Here is a 24,023-nt window from a genome sequence, read left to right on the forward strand (position 1 = left end):
CATTCATTTATTTTTTTTAAAAGAGGAAAAAAAAAGAAAGGAAAAAGATAAAAAAGGCTACGCTTTCTTGAAATCTACCATATCTATTTTCCTGTTAGAGCTATTTTATAAAATTAAATTATAGGTCACCATGACTATCCTCACTCAAGCACATTTACTCTGTAAACCTCCTTTAACACCTCTATAAGCTCATGGCACTTGTATTGCTATAAATCGCTGCCGATGGCTGGAGGACGAGGCGCAGAGGTTTACTGCTCCTGAACTCCCCCTGCTTTCCTACCAGTGCCTTCGACAGCCATAGAGACACCTCCCACCCCCCACCATCAACTCCAATCAATCCTGCCACGGAACGATGATTTCTCTCGTTGACCCCAGCCTGGGCAACCCTCAGAGAGAGGTGAAGAAAGCCATACCTGGACTCGGCAGGGAGACCATGGGCCCAGGAGCCAGCTGTAGCAGGGCTTCACCGGGCAGCTCCTGTGCTGGGTGAGCTGCTCTGGGCAGGGTCTGCCCTCGCCTGCCGCCCGCAGGACCACCGAGCGCCTACGCACCATCTGGCCTAGGCGAGGGGAGAAGACAGGACAGGGTGAAGTGGAGGAGAGCCGGAGGGAAACGGAAAGGCAGATTTTGCAATTTATCCATGTTCCTAGTTCTCTTCCCACCACCAAAACTCGTTAAAAAAAAGTGATTAATTGGGAAGACCGTTCGCACGATGTGGGTGCAATTGGTAGGTCTAGGTGATGCAGTCACCGATATTTGCAAACGCGTTTTTTAAACACAGTTTTGTATGTTTTCCAAGTATGTTATTTGTTTATGCAACATTTGACTAAATCCTGATTATTAAATATGACAAGAAAATAATTTCTATGGCAGCATCATTACCAACGTTACACATTTAATGTTTCCAGAGATTTTTAACAAATGAAATTTTCTTTTTTATAAGCAATTATGTGCATCTAATTTGAAAACTGCAAACACTCTAGTGACTATTACCATCCATAACCACTTCTGCCATTTCCATTAAAATCCTATTTATTAGTGGTGAAAACTTCTTCAGCCACTGAATGGAAAAAGCAATTATGTTACGACTTTTGAAATAATAAAACTGAATATATTCATTAAAGTTACAGCAATTCCTTTTCCGTCTCCCTTGCTGCCCATTTACGTCCAGGAATGCTTTCACTCAAAATGTTTCAATTAGAACCCCAGATCCAATTAAAAAGAAAACCGGGCGGGGGGGAAGCACCCTTATGCAATGGGATGCACAAGATTGTGCCGGGGATAGAATTTTTGCCAGGACTTTCAAATAGGCGTGGATTTGAGAGGCATTTTAAAAAAAAATAAAGTCTGGGTAATAAGGGCACATACATGCAACAAGACAGAGGCAAACGGTGATTGCTAACTTGCTGAAAAGCAAAGAGACACCGTGTTGTGATGGGGCTCTGCCCTTCGGGTTGCAATCCTTTCGCTCCAGTTGTGAGCAGAGGGGAGTCCCAGGGGAAGCAAAGCCCTGCAAAGCGTGGAGGCTCATCCTTCTCCCAGTTATCTATGCATGCACTTTTTAATTTATGACACTCCATCTGTGTTTAAGGTACTAACAACTGTCATGACTGTCTGCAGCACAGTGTTTCCAAAAACATTTTAGTAAATAAAAATTAGAAGCAGACACACCTGAAGAAGCTACTGATGGATACCTTAGCAAGCTCTCTTACCTTCATAATGCTATTCCCTTGCTCTGGCCCACTGAATTCCATTTTTAAGCCCATTTAAACCAATTTTAAGACGTCTCCCTTTCCCAATTCTAATTCTCTGGACCTGGGGAGTTTGTAACAGAAGCGATGATATATGCTCTTATCCACATGACTGCATTCAGCCATCACGGAATCAGACGCATTAGGTGGAAAAAAACCCTTGCAGCTGGGAAGAAAAGGAAGGTAAGAAACTCGTGCGGTTCACCGGGGGTCAGAGCAAGGGAAGAGAATCCCCCCGGCCCACTGCTGGCAAAGCCCACAGCAGCCCTCCCCTGCCCAACAGGCCCAAATTAGCAAGTTCCTTCTCTCCAGCAATGGACCAAACTTGCCTGTTTCTTCTTAATTCTGAAAGCTAAGGACTGGTAAGCAATGGAAAAGGGTTTTTTTTGAAACTGTGGGAAGCCTGTGGCTGTGGGGTTCTTGGGATGCCCAAGGCAGGCAGCTCTGTCTGCATTCCTGAGCTCCTGAAACAGCACCTATGGCAAAGGAGATGTCCTAAGCCTCAAAGATGTGATTTCATTAGGAGGGACTTGAAAGCCTGAAGCATTCATCAAGGTATTTTAATTAAAGAAATAATTTCCTGTTGTACACTCTTAACATCTTTCTAGCAAAATGTAAATGGGAAGATCATTGAATAGAAAACATGAAAACATGATTTTCTTTTTATGAGTAATTAACAATCATTCTGTACTCATTTACATCTTCCTACAGTTGGTTAACTAAACTCACTACATTCACAAAGGTCAGCTGGTGTTTGACTCATTTAGTTTATCACTTTCTTTTTTACACTGTGAAAAAATCACTGAAGAAAGAAATTTTGTTGAAATTTCTTTGCACTGCAGTGGTTTTCCTGAAGTTTTGATTGGTTTTTTCTCACTCCATGAACATCTCCGTTATCACTCAAGTAGCAGAAAAACTCCTTCTCTTTACTTTTTAAACACTTTACCTTTTACTGCCTACAGAAATCACAATCCTACTGCCTCTGAAATTAATTTGCTTCTGATCAAACTCTGGAAGAGCCAAAACAATCCTAGTTATTTCTTTAATTTCCCAGTGATTTTTTTCTTTCATTTCCCAATGAATTGACCACATCTCTGATTACTCTGCTCCGCATTGCTAAATGCCACAAAAATTAATACAGAAAGTGTGCTGAAAATGGAAAATAAGTACTTCCCCATATCCTTGAATTGGTCATTAGTTTTGAAAAGGAGAATAAAATAGGCTAGTCTTGTTAATGCTGGTCAATTAAAATCCTGTTTTGGAACAGCAGATAAAATTTCATCTCAGAAACATAGGATCCTATTTTCAAACTAGAAGAATAAGTTTTTTCTCAAAAAAAAATTCTTCCTATTCCTTGCATTTTATCCCCACAAAGTGGTTTCGTGGCTGAAACCAAGACAATTAGAATTGCTCCTAGAGTTCATCCCAGTCAGAATTACTGACATGTCATCCTCTGTTTGATGAGCATGAACAGAGCCCTCATTTCTGTCCCACAGGTCAGGCTGGTGTTGGGGTGCACGTCTCCTCAACCCATCACGGTCTCTTCTGGGCTCGGAGGACTGAGCAGGATACAGCAGGGTATTCAACCCTGGATAACTTGGGTGAATCCCATAATCTGTCTGATGAAGTCAGCTTTGTAAGTGGCAAAGCATGGAATTAGGTGGGTTTGTACTATTTAGCAATCCCGCTAGACAACTTGGGAGAAATCATACGGCATTGGGAAACATTTGCGTAGAAAAATTCAGCATCCTCTTATACTCATTTGCCTTAACAAAAGGAATAAAATTTGTTGGGAATTATTCTTACCAAACATCTTTCCAGTAACTTTGATTCAGGCTGTGGGAGCATCATCCATTAACGCAGCAGTATACAACTTTTCATAGCAGTACAAGCAACTGATAGGAGGAATCCTAACATATAACCCAATATCAGCCTAAAGTCCCAGCCAGCACCCCAAACAGATGCTGCCCAGAACTACGGCTGCAACAGGCAAACATCAGTTACACACCTCCGTAGGCTCAGCACAGGCAGGAAAGAGAGATCTACTTTACTCATCATCATTTATAAAAATCAATATATTCGCCTTTGGCTGCTGTGTACCAGAACCATATTAGCTGTCAGTGCTACATACACAGCAGCCCCACTTCATGTTTAAATGCATTGTTCCATAAAACAAAAACAGAGCAAGAGAAAGGTACCATCCATTAAAACACATCACAGCAAATCATTACTGCAAGAGATGGACAGAATAAAAACGTTAGCAACAATGCTTGAGTTAAGAAACCCATGAAAAGCATAAACCCAGCAACACTGAATTTCGATCCGAATGATATTTAAATTATGTTTCTCTTTGAAGCTGTTTATGGTACTTCAGCAGGCCCTTCACACACTCTCCAAGAAAAGCCAGAAAAGCAGAATATTATTGTCAGCGGAGCCAGTAACAGTGTGTGCAACCGATTTGCTGTGAATTACTTCCGCAGGCATCTAAGTCCTACATTTTAGCTTTATCAAATAGTGGGCAATTACTTATTTGGCAAAGGGGAGCCAAATCAGTATTTACTACAGCCAACTCACACAGTTTGTTTATTGTCATCCTTCAGTTTTCCCTGTCTAATTTGAGGCTTCATGCTATTCTCACAAATGTTTGTGAGAAACTTTGGGTAGGAAATCCTCACTGCATTCACCTGTGAAGTACCACCTGTAGATGAGCACATAATTAATGGCTTCCCTGTTAATACCATCATCAAGCAGTATTGATATCCAACTGGAACTTAGTGAAGAAGCTGAAATGACAGTGTTTCTGCTCTTGGAACCACAAAAAGGCCACGGCCACGGGACTGGTGCCAAGGTCCCTCCATCACAGATGCTCGGTATCAGTGTAGCTTCACACTTGATGGTCGCTGCAGCAGAACTTAGATTTATACAATGCAGGACTGGGGCTCCAGTAAAATAAACCATGAGCTTGCAATAGCTTGGATGCAAAGTACTTTTGTTTCCCTGGTCCTCCTTCTTTGGGATGAGATTCAGAAGACTTAGGTCCCTGCAAAGTTCTTCAAATGACAGAGGACTGAGCAAAACTTGGCTTCTTTATGACAAAATTTTTAAGACAGCTTTCCCAGATGCTTAGCTGCCACAGGTTCACAAAACAGTATCTCCAGCTGTTGTTCACAAACCAGCTATCTACATCGTACATGTCTGTGGCCTGCACCGTACAAGCCAGGTCTCTAGCTAGCAGAACAGCGGAGTTATGATCTTTGAGGACTAGAAGATGACCCATAGATATAGCTGAGCCTGGGCTTTACTCTGTGGTTCAAGTAGTCTTAATGAGGTTTGGCACCTACAGCTACTCACTGGAAGGTCTACTTAGGCATGGCACAGATGTCACCAATTTTCCTCTGCAGAAGCCCAGCTTTGATTTAGAACATAGATATAACTCTTCACTCCTTACATTCATTGTCAACCATCAGCTCTTGAGCCAGTCTTTAGGATTTGCATAACCACTTCAGGATCAGGAGCAGAATACAAGACACACCTTTGCTCGAGTACATCCCTTTGCAACCTGTACAATGTAAGAGCTCAGGACAAGAAAACTTTCAGGCATTAATACAGGGTGAGCTGCTCCTCTAGCATGCTAAGAGCCATAAAGAAGTCACAGCCTGCTTTTGCACACATAGCTCTGTTTATTTTAGTAAGTGACTGAAGACTCAAAAAAATAATTTAAGTCCATTCAGCAACATGAGCACTAACACACCAAAATGGATTTTGAACAAAAAAATCAAATTTGAAATTAATAGTGTGTTGTTCTTAAAACACTGTCCATGAATTATTCATTTAAGAAAGCACTACTTTACAAAAGGGCTAAAAGCTCAGCAAAGAAAGAACACCACTAATCCAAATATTAAGCTTTTTTTGTAACATGCTTTGATCTCTGAAATCCATCTGAAGGAATCACTTTATGGAAGTTAAGAGCTTTTTTCTTTTTGACCTTAAGTGAATTTGATTCAAATACACATTACGGCTCTTGAATCCTAAAGACCATTAGCTGTACATCTAATGCACATCAGAAACCTGGGAAATAATGACACAAGCTTATTTTGAATAAAACCTTCAATGTATTTCCTCTTGTCAATACTCAAAGGGTTTTTTAAATCATATAAACTTTAAAAAGGTCCTAATCCTTTCACTTCTTGTATGCCAGTGAGCATTACTGGCCATAGAAAACCTTGCTCAAGTTACTGGAGTCATACAAGTATTAAGGGACCTGTGGATACGAGATGGAGAAAGAGACGTACACTAAATGATGAAAAATAGTCTTAGTGGTTTCCTTCAATAGGATGTAATTATGCTACTAAAAGAAACTTCACCACAGGATTAGTACTTAGCCAATTATCCACTCCCTAAGAATCCAGTAACTCTCCCCAGCTCTTTGCTAGTTCTACTTACTCCCCCTGTCTCTGGGGTTAGTGTTTCCCATGACTGAATTCTGAGAGTTCCAATTAATTAATAAAATAATCCTCCACGCATCTGTCCATCTGGTTTCCTAAGCTGCATTTTTCACTTCAGAGTACTTTGACAAAGAGCCTGCTTTCTTCAAAAAAACCCAACACCTCAAGACTTCTAGAGCATCCACAACCACCTCGGAAGTGCTGAGGGCGATCCCTGCACTCTGCACCCCTGCGTGGGGGCTGGTGAGCCAGCCTGGGGTTGGGGGTCCCACCTGTGCTGCACTGCTGAGGTGTGAGGAGGGGTGAAAAGGGGACAGGAGGGCACTCACCGCCGGCGCCACACGTGTGGGAGCACTGGGACCAGGCTGACCATGCTGAGAGCCGGCAGTCCACTGCGCATGCCACCACGCACCAACTGCTCGTCTGCACGGGCTTCTCCAGCCGAAGCTGTGGGATGAAAAAGAAAACACAGGTTTCAGCCTCCCTGGGAACTTCCCGGCCGCCTCCTGCAGCGATTGGGCACCAGATTAGGAAACTAAAAATTGGCAGTGACTCCAGTGGGACGCTGGCACTGTCGCTTACAGGGAGTTTTCCCAAGGGTGCGACCGGTGAAAGCGGTTTCAGTGTTGCAGCATTTAATGTCTAAGAGTCCCTCAGTGTTTGCATCTTATTTGAAAGGACCATCTCAAACTTCTAGTAGGGCACAACCTCCCTGGTCACCAGCTTTGCTGGAGTCACTGGGATGGTGCAGGGTTGGTAGCCATGCCCCATGCGTTTGCGTTGAGTGATACCACCCACTAACACCCTGGGGATGCTTTCGTCTCCCCAAAGCACCCAATTGCTGCTCTCCCAGCACCGAACACAACTTCTCCACCATCCAGGGATGGTGTCTTGGTGTGGATCAGAAGGCTGAGAGAGGTTCTCCTCCCCCTCTACTCTGCCCTGGTGAGGTCGCATCGGGAATATTGTGTCCAGTTCAAGCAGGACAGGGAACTGCTGGAAAGAGTCCAGCACAGCCACAAAGATGATTAAGGGAGTGGAACATCTCCCTGATGAGGAGAGGCTGAAGGAGCTGGGTCTCTTAAGCTTGGGGAAGAGGAGGCTGAGGGATGACCTTATAAACGTTTATAAATATGTCAAGGGGGAGTGTCAGGAGGACAGAGCCAGGCTCTTTTCAGTGACATCCAATGACAGGACAAGGGGCAATGGGTACAAGCTGGAACACAGGAGGTTCCACAAAAATATTAGAAAAACTTTTTCACTGTGAGGGTGACAGAGCACTGGCACAGGCTGCCCAGGAAGGTTGTGGAGTCTCCTTCTTTGGAGACATTCAAAACCCACCTGGACACGTTCCTGTGTGACCTACTAGGATCCTGCTCTGGCAGGGGCTGGACTAGATGATCTTTTGAGGTCCCTTCCAACCACTGGCATTCTGTGATTCTGTTTCTGGAAAGCCTGGTCGCCTCCCCACCCTGTGAACACGCGTGCTGTGCATCGATCCTCACCCGTTGGCAGAACTGCGTGCTGACGGTGGCCCCGTCGCTGCGCTGGCAGCTCAGGATCCGTCGCCGTTCCCCGTGCCCGCAGGTGGCATTGGCACCCAGCTGGCACCCGCTCCAGCCTGTGGACGTGAAGCAAAGGACAATAAAGGGATAAAACAAGAGAAAGTTGCTCTTAAAACTGAGAGAGTCTCGCAGGAAAAACCACTGGCACTGCGCTTGGATATCCCCTGAATGAAACCGGTACACGAGAGCACAGAAAACTCCTTAACGCTCATAAAGTGTATCAGTTCAACCCAGCTGGTGCGCTTACAAGACTGTATTGTCAGAAGTAAAACTTCACTTTGACAAAGCAGCTGTGGAGGTGTCTGAAGGGAAACTCTGGTTTAACCTATTTCTCGTCTCAGGTCAAAGTTTTTCATTATTTAAAACTAAGCACTAATATTTGTGAAATAAACAGTATTCCTAGTGGAAGGAAACATGTATTACTTGTCTGAAATTATGATGGCCAGAACACAACTAAACTGAAATAAGCCATAAAAAAATAATTTAAAATAAACAAAAAGCATAACACAAACAGCTAAAATTTCCATAGACCACCAACAAATAGGAAGCATATGAGAGGAAAACCTGTTACTTTGTGTCCTCCACTTCTGATAAACATGAACACGTAAATGTTCTGCATTTCTGAAATGTGACGATAAAAAAGGCATGGTCCTGCTGCCTGTGTGTTTCTAGGGCTTTTATTTCAAACAGGTTGAGTTTATATTCAGATATTTTATCCTGCTTTGTTCTCCCTTCCTACCAGCTCCCAAACTCCTCTTAGATCTTTCCTCTCTCTGCCTTTCTCATTTATCTGAGTTGGTCAAAATGAAAGGAATTTTTCCTTTTTTTTTTCTGTTTAGAGTTTGTTCGCATCATATCTAACTGCTTCTACGGTCCTAAATAATGTATTTTGCTATGAATATCCTATGCCCATCCATATTTGCCTTCAAGTCAGACTTTTTTTGGTATTAATGGCTTCACTGGAATCACACACGATACTCTTTTAACTGTAATTTTGTAATTAAATCTGCTGACAACCCACCAAAAAGAACAGATCCCATTTAACCCGTTTTATCTCCAGTGTACCTGCAATGACAACTTAAATTAAAAATTTTGCATTTGTCCACTAACCTGTGGACAAAGAAAAAAAGTAGGCATGTAATTAACTTTGGAGAAATCAGTGATGTCTATACGGAACACTTCTAATGCCAAGGCTTTAACTGATACTGCAAACAAACATAACTAAAAACACAACTGGAGAAAGCCTTTAAGGAGCTGAATCTTTTATGCAAAGATATTTGGAAAAACAGAACATCTATTTAATATGTGCTGTAACTAGCATATATTAAAGCCTATATTATATAAAGCATGTATTCTAGCACTCCTGCTAAGAGTATATCGGAAAGTTATACCCACCTGTTAGATTGTACTGATACTGGAAGCAGTTTTGGTTAAGAATACATGGCTTCATTTGTGAATCTTCAGGGCATGGCTTTGTATTGACAGAAGACCTTAGCACGTGCCGAGTTCGGGTTTGCATAATATTCGGGTCACACACCTACACACAGAAGCGATGGACAGTACAAGGGACCCTGGTAAATGACACAGACACTGACTGCCTGGGCTCATCCACGGCCATACCGAGCTCTGGCATAATCACGCTTCATTTTTAAAGATACTTTAAAGCATATAAAGGAAAAGAAAAGTGGTTTGAAGGCAAGAATCCAACATTAATAAAAGTCACGTTTTATCCACCCTGATTTGGTTATGTTAGGTGCTCCTATACTATTTATTTCCGTAACTTTTTATAGGGTTCCTTGTGGACAACAGGATGAAGACTGTGCCATTTTGCTGTGCTCTGCTCTCCACCTCTTTCTTCTAATAAAATGTAATAGCATTGGGACACGATTTCTGACACAATTAAAGCATTTTTAATAATAATAATTGATGTTACAGCAGAGCATTCATTTCTAGGAATGACATTTCTAATTGCCTAGCAGTTATGATGGTGACAACAGGATGGGGTGACTTTTCCAAGTATGTGATACAGATACTGATGTCTGACTGCCTACACACCAGGGGTTTCTTGCTTACATTGGTGAACGTGAACCGAGGCTGGTTTTCATCCATGTTTGTACATCACAGACACGAAAATTTCGGTTTTTGCAGCCCCCCCATCCTCACTCTCAGCACTGTGGCACAGGGCTGCCTTCCTTTCCATTTTGCTGCAGACCTGGTAATAGTGACCAAATGCTTTCAGAAGAAAACTGCCCTTTACATAGAGGAAAGCATCGGCTCATCCCCACAAAGCCCCTCCTGCAGCCTCCTGCCTACCCCTCCTCTGCAGTGCAAGAGAGCTCTTCTCTCTGGATGTCACACGGAGATGTCACCCTACTCATTTCTTAAGTTTTTCCCTTCGTTTACCTAATTGGGCTATAGTGTAAGCCCTGCCTGGGCCATGGGGAACGTGGTGACCCCACCTCAGCTGCCACATTCACGTCTCATAGAGAAGGGAATTATTTCAGGAAGAAGGAGTTGCGGCGCCCAAGACTAAATGCCTGTGACACTGGGGCAAGGCTAAGGGGAAGAGCTCTTGGTGCTCTTCACTAAGGATTACTGCTCTGTCTCATTAAATAAAATCACAAAAAAAGTCTAAATAAGCTTATTCTGAAGCCCGGGTGATTACGGCAATACGCAACAGCCTTTTTAGCTGCAGGGCTACGACAGAAAAGCAGCCCCAAGGGTAGGGGCTCTGACTCGCTAAAACTCAGCAGAGTTTTCCTGCAACCCGGTGCAGTAGGAATGGGTGTGTGGGAGTGGTTGGAGTAAACCTAATGGAAATAAATCCCTATTAAAGGTATTCACGGCCATTTACTGAATGAGATGACCTAGCTAATTCCTAACGTTTTCTCACTAAAGATTGCTCAGGAACAGCAAAGAAAACCAGAAAAACAATGCAGATAGAAATATATTCTCAAAAATGCTCGGGAATTTGAAATATTATTTTTCCATATTTTAATTGCAATAAATAAGAGTTTAAAACCACAGGCTTATTATCATGCAGCGAACTGCCTGCAAACATTGAACCCTGCAGGGGTGAAAGTATGGATAATTCCTGTATTGTGAATATTAAAGAGAAATGTAATGGCATTTCAGCATAAATCTAGATCTCAGACTGCTGTAAACTGGATTAGTTACACAGATGATAGCGTAACTAAACAGAATAAATATCAGGACAAAAAGGAAAAAAGTCTGGTCCAGTCTTAAAACACATAATCAGGGCCTATTTTCCTTATGCTTACATTATGTGAAGGAAATTCTATTACGTTCTTATTGCTGACACACAGCTCGTCAAATTATTTTAAATGGTAAGGGTATTTGAATATCCATCGCCATCTAAAATATCCAATTGTTTTCAATTATGTGAAAGTTAGACCTATGTTGTGTTTACCAATAGCTTACTGTCTTTTCCACAACTAATCTGATTCTTTGTCCTCACAACTAATGCTAATAACTTAAATGACTTGCCAATAAACCAAAACAAATAAAAAAAAATCAAAGCAGGTATCTCAGTAGCTACTCCTAATTAATGTTTCTCTGCATTATGTTACCAAAGTGGGGGGAAAAAAAAAATCAATGAATGCTGCAAAAGAAGTTAAAGCCTATGCCTCTTTGGAAATACCTGCTTTTGTTCCCTTCATAATAAGAACCTGCAGACAGAAAGTATGCATCATTTGTAGATAAGCAACTTCTTCTAATACAATAGTATTTCCCCCTCTGTCTAGCACACACCCCGTTGTGCTCCATCCCAGGGCACCGAGGCAGCTCAGTGCGGCACAGACTGTCACACAGCCACACAGATCTCCTGGCCAGCAGGACCACTGTCCCTCTCAGATGTCCTCCTGGTGGGCAGCAGACCAGTCCAACCGGTCAAAATCTACCTGGCGTTTGTCAGGGGCCAAATAAAAGCTGGTTTACTGCAGCTCTGAGGCCGGCGCTCTCGCCGCACTGAGTCGTGTTGTTCAGAAGCCGGAGCAGATGTGATAAGCTCCCCACTTTTACCAGTTTTGAATAATAAAGAATCTCTGTAGGAAAAGTGTTCATTTAATCAAGCTGAGTACATGGAAAACATGCAAAAATTCAAAGTCGGCAAACTGTAACTAATATCCTGTAATATTATTTGTTGAATTTCTCTTTACGTCAATTGAGAAGTCAATTTAGTTTTATAATTGATTTTCTGGCCTTACTCTTTCAAGTTAACTATGTAAAAAATTGAGCCAAATATATATGGAACTGAATAAACGGCAGGAGGGAATGACTTGCAAAGCAAAAGATGAAAGCTGGGATTTTCAAAGGAGCAAGAGGGAGCTGAGTATCCAGCCACCCTGGAATCTCAATAGGCTTGGGTGCACAATTCCTGCAGGAACACTCCAAAATACCAGGCTGGAAAAATTAAATATTTACGATGTGGCAAAGGTTGAGGAATGGCTTGGCAGACTCAAAGTCACCAGGGGATGTGAACTGTGAAACTTATTTAACAAGAAATAACTGAAAGAAGCATGTAAGCTGCATAGCAGGAGGAAGATATGTCACCATTGTCACCACTGCCATTATATCCAATGTTATGCATTTAGTCTTGACTGTGGATCTGAAAAAATACCGAGGAAAAAAACAATCACCAACAATGGCAAATTACATTTTAGGACAGAGAGAGCAGTCAGTAATAGAGAAAAGGCAGCAAAAGAAAGAAATATTACGTAAGAAACTAAAGCAATTATCACAGAACTAACTAAGATGTGGACAAGATTACAGTAGGGGCTGATTCTGAATATTCTCACAAATGAAGACAATTACAAAAACAACTTGATTGTCCAAATCTTCCTCCATATGAAATCTTAAAGGTGCCATTCAGATTCATGGATCAAGACTGGAACTGCTCTATCCCACTAGAAATTCAAGTTTCTTATCACAAGCATATATGAATCTACAATTTGGGAGGTTTTAAATAAGTAAAACCCACTGTGATTCAGCAATCTTTTACTGAGCATCTCCATTTACAACTCCTTTCTGGATGCTATACTTTCAAAGGTACTATGTTATTTCTTACTGATGCTGCTGCTTAATAACTACTACTTTCACTGATCACAGATTAAGCTATTTTAAAATTATTTTTACGTTAAGTCAGCCATTACCTCCTGCAAGGTAATCACAACTGGTTTGTGCTCAGCATTAACCAACACTTCTTCCCCAGTGGAAGCAAAGAAAAGAGGAAAAGGGGCAGCCAGCACCACTTTGGGGAGAAAGACAGGTACATACAGGGGAAGCATTCAGCACTGAGAGTTTAACTTAAATTTTGAGATCATCTCTTATTTTTATACTTATTTTTATGCCTGCGGCTGTAAATCTTGGAGCTAGTTTCCATAGCTGGAAAATTGTGTATTTAGCAATGTGTAGAATCAGGTGTAACAGCAAATCTCCTTACACAGGAATTGAAAGCTCAGGTGATAAACTTAGATTGAGATAGATGCAGGCAGTGTCAAAGCCAGGTGATGATTTAACTGAGTGCAATTCAGAACCTTGAGCAGGTGGCGAAGCTCTCCCCACGCACAGAGCTCACTGATCCATGCTGGGGTCAAGATCAAGCACAGAGCTCGTGTAGAGGAAAGAGAAAAAGAAGTTGTGGTGAAATTCAGTCTCTTGCTTGGGTCTTGGCTCCAGGGACATCTCCAGCAAACTGCAATAAGAGCAATGCTGGAGACTCGGCACCTTCACCAGATCTTTCCAGGAAACTGAGGCTCTGCTCTGCCAGAGGGCTGCTGCTACCGGTAAGGGTGAGTATTTCTTGCTGCAGCCTGGGGACCATCAGGGTTTACTGCCTACTTAGCAAGTGGAAAACCTTTGCCCTATTTCTGCCTCTATTCTGGACAACTGAAACCTACTTTATGGATCAAAGAAGGACGATGAATAGAGGTGCCAACTGGTCACAAACACAAGAGAGGAAACAAGTCCTAAGAAATGGAGGGAGCCGTGATGCGCAGAGGCAGAGGGTCAGAGGCTTGGAGAACTTTATGCACCTTCAAGGGTAGGTGCCAACTCAGTTTGGCAGTTAAGTTTTACAGACTTTGTTGTTTGTTAGATTTAGTCCTGAATCTGTGAGAGGAAGGGAATTAATAGAGGGAAATAATAACGGAGGCTTAACTCAGGTTGCACATTAACAGCCTACAACAGCAGGACACCATACACAGACACAGTTATGTGTACAACTATACTGTCCCAGTCTACTTTCTTGTATTAAATCTCACCATTTTCATTATCCTTTTCTATCAAGTATGAAGAAGCTGAACTATCTATTGGCCAGATTATATAAACCACTACAGAAACAAAATATTCTGAAGCAATGAAAGATGCATTAAATGTTAGGGTAGGAATACATCAGAGTTTTTCCCAAAGGATCATTTAGAAATTATAAAAGCCATCATCTCGATTCTGAGGAAGAATTCCTGGCATTCTTAACTACTGCATTTTTTAATATTTCTTTTAGCCAATCACATTTTTCCACCATGACCACTTGTCACTATTTGAAGCTAACACAAAAAGCAAGGGACACAAGCATACACAAAGGCAGGCTCCAGCCTTTGCTCCAGACAATACCAGGACAGACAAAGCAAAGAAAGCTTCTTCTGGAAGAGAAGGATATCAAATAAAAAAACCTCAAACCCCTGCAAGGTTATGAATGCTAAGTTCCAGAGTAAGAGCTGTTAACATATCACATATTAATATACACTATTAGACCTTCTTTGTGATGGATTTGAAAAGCTGCCTGTCATAATTGTACAACACAAAGGTTGTAACCCATTAGAGAGCCCTCTAAGCTGTTTAATTTATCAAACAGTTTGCATAATACACAGTGTGCTATAAATAGCTGGCCACATTATATTTAACTGGCTATTCGTAAGGAAATGTACAACCTCAAACTAAAGTAAATGCACTGGCAGCAACAGGACTTGACTATTTTTAACAGTGCTATGAACCATTATATTGTTCATGCCGAAGCGGATGTTTTGTAACAATTTAACAAGCCATTTACAATAACAAGAGCAGTCTTTTGAAATGAAAATGCATTTGCATAAATTTTCTTTTTGAGATGCATCTAGGCTCTGAAACTTTATCTGCCTCCACATATAACCCTTACTTTTTTAAAAAATAGCTGTTAATAAAGATGAATAAAAATAAAACCATTTGAAAAATGCAGCAGTTACTGCACTTACCAACTTTTTTATAAAGCTATACAAAAAGAAGAAAATAAATCAAATCAGAGCTACGCAAAAGGAGTAGTGCGTGTTCTTCCAAAAAGCTCTGGACCAGCACAGTTCTCACGCCTGACCTGAATAAATTATCTCTTGGGCTAGAAATACAACTCTGTGTAAGCTTCATTCTTCAATTCAGCCTCCATACGAAAGGTCCTCTGCCAAACCTACACATAAAGGTACCGACAGTGACAAAGACTTCAGTAACACATGCAGTGAGCCCCAGCACCTACAAAAGCTGACAATTTCTCTTCTAGCTGGCATAACCAAACCATAACAACTCCAACTTCCATCTACAACGAACATCACTGCAAAACCAGGCAGTTGGCTGTATTGCCTGGTGTCACTTTTAATGGGATCAATCGTTGCAATATTAGACACCCTCGCCCCCCGCAGACTCGGGAAAATAACGACTCAATTGTCGCAAGTCCTGAGCATCCCACATGGCTATTGATCCACAAGGAAAATGCTCGCTGAAACAGAGACAGCTGTTCTCACTCACTAGACAAGTAACCTCCTATAATTAACTAATTTCAGACCTCTTGGAATTAGCTGCTAGAAATGCCAACAGCTGAGGGGCACAAGGAGGCCACTCCAAGTGGCTACGGGGGCTGCGACAGCTATCCACACCACAGAGCGCTAAGCAAATAAATCTGCGGTAATTATTTCAGGGACTTGTAGCACAACTCGTGTATTAACTCTTTTTAAGAACGCTTTGATGAATTCAACTGAAGTCAATTAATTCCGTTTCCAAGTCAGATGAACACAAAGTCGAGACACCGCAGGTAGCGCGTGTTATTCGATCACTGAATATGTAACAGAGATGACAGGATTTCAGTTTCCAGATTGTTTAGCCAGGTCTTTGAGCAATCAAGTGATGATGTCTGACTGAACACGCTACTGAAGCTGGAACAAATACCGCATCTCTGAAGCAAAATGCAAGTCAATCTAAATTGCTCATGATTTTTTTTTTCTGACTGTTTTTTCTTCCTGACTGTTACTTAGCCACAAAGAAGAAATCTTTATGAGCCAAAAAATAGTCTCCAATCAGAGGGAACACCCTTTTGAAATTACACCTCACAATGGAGAATGTGAGAATAATAGAAAAGCTTTAAATCAGTAATTATGAGTTTCTTGAACCCAGACAAAACCTCAGAAATAACCTCCAATTATTACTTTTCAGACAGCTGCATTTCTGGGTCATGGCAAAGTAACATTAGAGGAAATATTAAAATTTAGTTTTTCTGTAGTATTGTTAAATAGTGCTGTAATCAAGATGCAAAAATTGCAATTCAGTTGGAAAATACACATAAAAGAATTGTGGAAGCATCTGAAATTACAAAAGACTACCCTAGAAACACAAATATATGAAAGAAAAAAAAATGCCGCCCAAAGAACGGTAGAACAAACACAATGTTTTAGCATAAACAAGTATTGAAAAAGAAATACTTCCTATTGACAAAGCAGTCACTACCTTTATGATTCATTGATTTCAACATGATTCAAGATCATTTACTATCCCGAAAGTGGAAAATTCACATGGGAAGAGTATTGCTACAAGATAAAACTGAGTAATACCACAGAAAGTATCCAGAGTACAATGACATATTGACAGAAGGTATGCTGGATAATCTGAAAGGCCTTTTTATATTCAGCTGATAAGAGTTAGTTATTCTGCTATCAGAATGAATTTATTATCAACACTATAAAATAAAAGCAAAGTGACTGGAAAAGAATTCTCACCTGACCAAAATCTCGGGTAAATATCTCAAATCAAAGAGCTACGCAGCAAAGATGAGCCTGAAATTGTGATTGTTCATTTCTTACAAACTAGAATTTGTCAAGTTTCATAAATCCTCTTTATCTCCAGCAAGCCAAACATGACCAGAGATGCAGGAAGATTTCCCGGAATGCTATTTGGCAGCTGCCTCACTAGAGTGCTATGACTAAAAGAGTGCCAGCTATTTTGATATGAAATGTAAATGTGCTGAAAAAGAGCATCCAGGATGTATGGTGTTGCGTTTTCTTTGCAATATGACGTGATCCTTCATTTGTTTTTGATTACTTGGGGAAGAGAAAGGAGCCATCTCAAAAAATGGATTTGGGGTGATTATTCCAAAAGCTTTTTATACATCCTCAGAAGACAGGCATTTACTTCTAGTTTGGCATGAATCAGAAACCTTGCATGAGATTACCAGCTATTGAGCAATATTTCCTCAAACACAATTAAAAAGACAGTCCTAAAGAGCAAAAGGTTCTATGCACGCAAACTTAACAATGTGTTCTCTGGGCTCCATGGGAAGCTATCTGATGCAAGGCTGGAGGCATAATAGGTCTAACCAAAAGAATTAGCACGAGATTTAGCTCCTATACTTGGGTGTCTATGTGTTGGGTTTCCACACAAGGTCCAGGCCCAAGCTCTCACTTTCAACCAGTGGAGCTGTTCAGCTGACCTCAGGTAGTTCTTCCCTTACACATGAAATGAGATCCTCAGTAGGTTCCACTGCATTTGTAACTCCACTGACCATGTCCACCAGCTTGTGGACATTCTCTGTGACCACCTTTCCTAGCAGTGACTCAGGAGAAGAGGGCTGCACTAATTACCCTGGCGTGAGCAATGACTCTCCTGGTCACCACGTTTCCCTTGACCACGCCAGTACCCCTATATGTACTGAAGATACACCACCCTTGTGGTACAGCCATGTCGTGGTTTAACCCTAGCCAACAACTAAACACATAAGGTGAAAATTAACTCTATCCCAGCTGAAACCAAGACAAGCCATTCTGCATCCACAGCAAGCCCAGCACTTGCCTTGGCAATGTTAATCACGTGCTGCCTGGGAAGGACTGTGCTGTGTGGTTCTCTCTTAAAACCAAACACAAACAGCTGGAGTAAAAGGGAGGCAGCACTGCTGTAAACTTGTCAAAGGGAGGGTTTTATCTGTCCATAAAACTTCAAGCTGTTTATCACCTCATATCTGGACAGAACTATTTAAACACATGCTCCATCAGCACACAGTCATCTCAGTTTCACAACACAGTGTTGCAGAACAGCTTGTGAAAACATATTGTTCAGCTAATTGCATTGGCATACAGATGCCCTCACATTTATGAATTAGCATCTACCATGTCAAAAGGATGTACAAGGAGACACAGGGACTGTGGCATTCAGCCCTGCGAGTGCCAAGAGCTATGCTGCCCAATGGAGTGCAGCCCACGAGCTCTGAGCATCCCCTTCCTGCTTCTGTGGGCTACAGAGGCTTCATCACTGCCAAAAAGGAGCTTTCAGGCAAAACCTCAGGGTGTCTTAAGGATATTAGGGTGTTTAAAGCTTGAAGCAGTCCTTTGCAACCAACTGACTCCCACCTGAAAAATACCCTTGGCTTTAAGGACATCTGCATGCTACAAGTGAGGAAAATCTGTCTCTGGAAAAAAAATAAGTCAATGGGAAAGAAACAGCCCAACCACAGTGGGGCTTTGAAAGGTATCCAAGCATCTGTATTGGTTGTAAGAACGTTATACTTCATCAAAGTTATGCTGCTCAGGAGGAGGCAAATGCAGGAAATGAAACACAAGATTTTATTTGACATGTTCTTGCCGAGTATATTGACACGCTACACAAAATATTATGGAAGGAAATTACCTGTGTCAGCAGTAGTATAAATACGTGCCCAATAACCACCCAGACTTTTGGTAATGGCCCTGTTAACACAGGGGCAATGAATAAATGTTTGTCAGTTAAACATAGTCTATTAAAGTCTATTAAAATAACCCTGAGATTAAACCTGGCACCTGTTTCAACACTGATCACAGAAGAACAAGAGGTTTGACATTAGGTGCTTTGAGGCCAGAGAGTTTTCACAAGACAGAATTTGCAGCTTCTTTGCCTCTTGCACACTTAGGAAAACACAGAGCACTTAGCAGTGGCTTGAATCTCGGTGTAATTCAAAAAGTTTTGAGTATTTTGTGACATGACAAATCATTCAGGCCTCTTGCTGCCCTGACCTTCTGTTGCTGTTGCCTCAAATCTTCCCTCAAGGTTTTATGAAGGAGGAGGAGGAGACACTGGACAGAAACAGTGTGTGTTGGGAAGGGAGAGCTGTCATTCCCTCATACCTGTCCCGGGGATTGCTACAACCACAGTTTACCAGCAGAGTGTTATGGCAGTCATGCATCACTCACAGAGCTCTCCCCTGGAAATATTTCCCAACACAAACCAGCCCTTACTGCAGTTAGAATACCGATCCCTTCACCTGCTCTACTTGTGTGGGTCTTTTCCTGTGAAATGAATGAAGGATGTATCGAATCAACTGTCAGAGTAATAACTATGTGTTTTACTAACTAGCTTTCTATAGCCCACTCTCTGCAGAAATAGAACTATCTCCAGATTCAACCATGGTGGCAAGATCTATTAAGTCTGAGTTCCCTCAGAAAACAATTTACTTTGATAGAAAATAACTATCCTGTGAAATGGTTGAAGGACAAGACTGATGGGTGAGGAACATTGCTACAGAGACACGAGCAGGAGATCCTACCTGCGGACACTTGCTCCACTGTCCCCAGTCAGACACCGCACACTCACTGGGACAGTACAAGCTACACTTCTGCATTTTGTCTGGGATTTCAGCCTGATTACACAGTGCATCAGGCACAGTCTCCCCTTCATGGTCTTCAGCAGCACTCACACACCTACACAGAAAACAGACATTTTCATTAGAGGATCATCAGACTACTACGGAAGTGATGGATATCAACAGGTCTGCTCAACTCCATACAGGACACTGTAAATAACACAATAGCTACGTGCAGCACAGCCAGTCAACCAGCAGAATTAATCGTGTTAACGCAAATGAAAACCAGCTGCACACATGACATGCTTCTGTTGCTCACAGATTTCAGCAAGTACGTTAAACAAACATTTCAAGCGTCATGCGGAGGGATTTTAACTTTGATCGGCTGACAGATGAGCGAACAGAAAATGACAACCAGCAAGAACAAAACTTTATGCTCCTGCTGGTTACATCCAAACATTTGGAAATAACTCCGCATTTCCCCATGCCTAGGCAATGAATATTCACTAATAATGAATGCCACTCCAGTGCCGTTACTTGGGGAAAATGTTAGCAAATCAGAATATGGAGGCTCTGCACCTCAGGGGGCCTTATGTATGTATGGCATTTGAGTTGAAGAATTCTAATTTAAACATCATGCCTTATTCCTGAAAGACGTCTTGATCATAACACAAGGCTGCACCTCTGAAATGCTTTTGCTGTAAACCATTGCACATAAATGCACGTTTCTTTTCATTTGAAAGACACCGGACTCAGCAACGTACTCACTGTCAGATGGTCAGATAATGCAGCTTTATGCAAGTGTGTATCAGCTCTTTTTAATCTGGTGTATCTGTGCTATTGTCGTCACGCACCTGACTTTCCTCGTTTGTATTCCTTCTCCACAGTGGAGGGAATTTTGTTCGCTGTTGATTTTGCACGGAGACCACGGCTCTACTACCCAAGAATACTGATTGCACTTGCTGTAGCATGGGACTGCCTCATACACCTGCCAGGAGAAAGAATCAAACCTGTTCATTTGAACTACCCAGGTCAGAATCTCAGCAGATAGACCTCAGCAAAACGTAGGAAAGAGTATACTGAAAAATATCCTGGCTTGCGCTCCTTATGCTAAGGGTGTTGTAACGGCTTTAAGTTTAGTTATTCATTATTGACTTGCCAAGGGACTTTTAAGTATATAATAAACAGTAGTATGCGTGCAGCATCTTAGGAAACAGGATAAATAACAGCTATTTCCTGCAGCCAGAAGACAAACTCCATTACAACTTCATTTGCTCTGACGGCTCTTGCTATAACCTATTACATGTCATTCACCACAACTGTATGTGCTGCACCTTTTTGTGTTTTGGAAGTTACAAATATAAAATCAGCACTCATTTACCACTGCTTCTGACATATCTCTGTAAGTCATTTACCACAGAAGAATGAAATTTCATGCATCCTGCAAATTTCATTTTCATAAACAAAATCTGTAAATGTTTTTTTTCCTTGCAAGTGACTTATCTCTAACCATCTCCTAATCAAACATGACTGTGTATTCACCTGAACTATGGTATATATGTAGAGTGAAAAATACAGCCAAAAGCTTGATAAACATTTTTTAAAAGTGCCAGATATTCAGGCTGTTAGAAGCAGCACACTGAGATACACTACTGTAACAGATTTATAGGTTTAAACACATGAATGCATCAACACTTCTATTACAGTGATGAATAAAAGTTATTTATTTTGAATCTGGTTATGCTGCAGAAGCTGATTTGAAGATACACTGTTCTCTTTTGTTTTGTATGAATCACAATGCGCTGCCCTGGAAAAATACAGCGCACCAAAAATTTCTTCTTCTACATCCCAAAACATCCCTGGTTTTGTTGCTGTGGAGCCTTTCAGTGCTCACTGTTAAAATAACTGTAAATCAATAGCCTTCCTCCCAACTAATCCCCCTTAAAATTCAGCCACAGGTTTAATAATTTATAACATCACTTTAAAAGAGCAGATGACAACTACACATGTTGTGGTCACAACAATAAAGAAACCTTATTTACGACATTTTGGGAGTGGGGGGGGGATGAGATAGCAGTGTGAAAACAAAACTGGTGCTCCATCAGAAAATGACTTTCCCATCAAATGAAAAGAAGATAACTTGCTTGAGAAAACCCCTCAGGAACAGAAAAATGTCAGAAACTAATTTCACCTGTGGTTCTCTCTACATGTTGCACATCGGTTTAGCAGAGAGGAAAGGGTAAGGGAAGCTGGAAAGTGCAAAATACATGGAGAGGAACAGAAAGGAAACAGAAACAGAAGTCGAGACTGGTCAGGGAAAGCATGGTGTGAGCTAATAAGAGCATCACGTTCCACGCAGAGGAAGGGGAAAGGGAGGGGAGCGGCAGAACGGGAAAGGTGGCAGAACGACTAGTAACAGTTTTCCTACATAATTATTAAGGACAGATCCTTGTTCACCGTCTGTGTAGAAATAATGTGGCAGAACTTGGGAAGCTCCTTAGGACTGCTACGTCAGGGATGAAACACGCACAGCGGTAACGCTGGGTGCAATGACCTCCTGGCACAAGTGAGTGTGTGATCCTGTGACCTTCTGGGGGAGCACAGGAGGTGTGCGACTGTTCCAGTTCCCGCTGGGTCTGCATGAAGGTCTTGGAAAGATCATGACACCCTTTGATTACTTAATATGAGCTAACGATTTCTGCACACTGAGGCGGTGGTATTTGGCCTAACTGTACGATACACAGCATCTAGGTATTGTACAAAGTGCATATAGAGGCTAAGTTTCCTACACTGAACAAGCAACACAGTTAAGTGCCACTAATTAGATGTGCAGCCATACACATTAACATTAGAATCACAGAACCATTTAGGTTGGAAAAGACCTTCAAGATCATTGAATCCACCCTAGTAAATGCCAGGTCCACCACTAAACCATGTCCCTAAGCACATAATCTACACATCTTTTAAATACCTCCAGGGATGGTGACTCAACTACCTCACTGGACAGCCTGTTCCAGCGCTTGACAATCCTTTGGTGAAGAAATTTTTCCTGATATCCAATCTAAACCTCCCCTGGTACAACTTGAGGCCATTTCCCCTTGTCTTATTGCTTGTAACTTGGGAGAAGAGAGTGACTCCCACTTCACTACAACGTCCCTTCAGGTAGTTGAAGCGAGTTAGCAGGTCTCCCCTCAGCCTCCTCTGCTCCAGGCTAAACAGTTCCCTCAGCTGCTCCTCATAAACCTTGTTCTCAAGACACTTCCCCTACTTCATTTGCCTTCTTTGGACACACTCCAGCACCTCAGCATCTTTCACGAGGGGCCCAAAACTGAACAGAGGATTCGAGGTGCAGCCTCACCAGTGCTGAGTACAGGGGGACAATCCCTGCTCTGGTCCTGCTGGCCACACTATTTCCGACCCAGGCCAGGATGCTGTTGGCCTTCTTGACCACCCAGGCACACTGCTGGCTCATACTCAGCCAGCTGCTGACCAGCACCCCCAGGGCCTTTTTCTCCATCCAGCTCTCCGGCCACTCCTCCTCAAGCCTGTAGCGCTGCTGGGGGTTGTTGTGATCCAACTGCAGGAATGGGATGCCACATGAATGAAAACCTATCCAAAGAAACATGTGAGGACAAAATAGAAATCGCATATGCAGCGACATGAATACACGTGAAGTGATACTTCAAATGCACTCTTTCAAGACCAGGCAGGATCACAATAATAAAGTAATTAATAGAGCACTTGTATTCTGCTGTCAAGCAGATACGAAGCTCCACCAGCTCTCTCCTTGGCAGACGGAGGAGGGAGGGCACACAGCCCCAGCCACCCGATCCCTGTGGTACCTGCACCCGGGCGGTCTGCTCCTGACCCGCCTGGCACTTCCACTTCGGCCAGGATTCCCAGCTTACTCTTGCCACCAAAACCCAAACCAGAACTGTTACAAATAACCTGTTTTCCTAAGTAATTGTGCTGACACCACTGCATGTCCTACCTGTGAAAAATTGCCTGGTGCCAGGCAATGCCATCTCCAGTAACCCCTCCGAGGCACCGGGAAATTGTGAATAACCACCACGCACCACTGGGAGGGACAGACTTCTTCAGAGCAAGTTACAACATGTATTGGTAGACTCTGTTCAGTTTTTAAATGTGAGTCTCAAAGAGATGCAAGATTTCCAGAGGTGAAACTCTGTGGGTACTCATTTCAGAAGCTGTGAACATAATTTGTGATTCTATCTTTGCATTTAAAAACCATAGTGATGTATCCATGTGTTCCTTCTCTCCATTGGACAACTCTTTCCTCATGTTTCTCTCTCCTGGCTTGATGTAATTTGGTTTCAATCACTTCCAACTCCTCCTTCTTTGTATTTGAAAAAAAAAACCCCAACAAACCTTAAAGTCTTTCATT

The 24,023-nt window shown here is 42.1% G+C and overlaps 1 protein-coding gene across 1 annotated transcript in view; it reads right to left on the reverse strand.

The window, feature by feature from the left end:
* The window catches only part of LOC104273079 (thrombospondin type-1 domain-containing protein 7B-like), a 37,549-nt gene extending 13,947 nt beyond the window's left edge, over positions 1–23,602 (reverse strand). The window contains exons 1-8 of the mRNA XM_009868283.1: positions 23,461–23,602; positions 23,109–23,227; positions 20,473–20,606; positions 19,583–19,736; positions 9,157–9,298; positions 7,702–7,817; positions 6,526–6,643; positions 414–559 (exon numbers count right to left, since the gene is read on the reverse strand). Of these exons, the coding sequence (XP_009866585.1) occupies positions 414–559; positions 6,526–6,643; positions 7,702–7,817; positions 9,157–9,298; positions 19,583–19,736; positions 20,473–20,606; positions 23,109–23,227; positions 23,461–23,602 (1,071 nt within the window). The remainder of the gene's footprint in view (positions 1–413; positions 560–6,525; positions 6,644–7,701; positions 7,818–9,156; positions 9,299–19,582; positions 19,737–20,472; positions 20,607–23,108; positions 23,228–23,460) is intronic.
* Positions 23,603–24,023: the final 421 nt, after the last annotated feature.

This window comes from Apaloderma vittatum, unplaced genomic scaffold (genome assembly GCF_000703405.1).
Source record: "Apaloderma vittatum isolate BGI_N311 unplaced genomic scaffold, ASM70340v1 scaffold9164, whole genome shotgun sequence".
Taxonomy (NCBI): Eukaryota; Metazoa; Chordata; class Aves; order Trogoniformes; family Trogonidae; genus Apaloderma; species Apaloderma vittatum.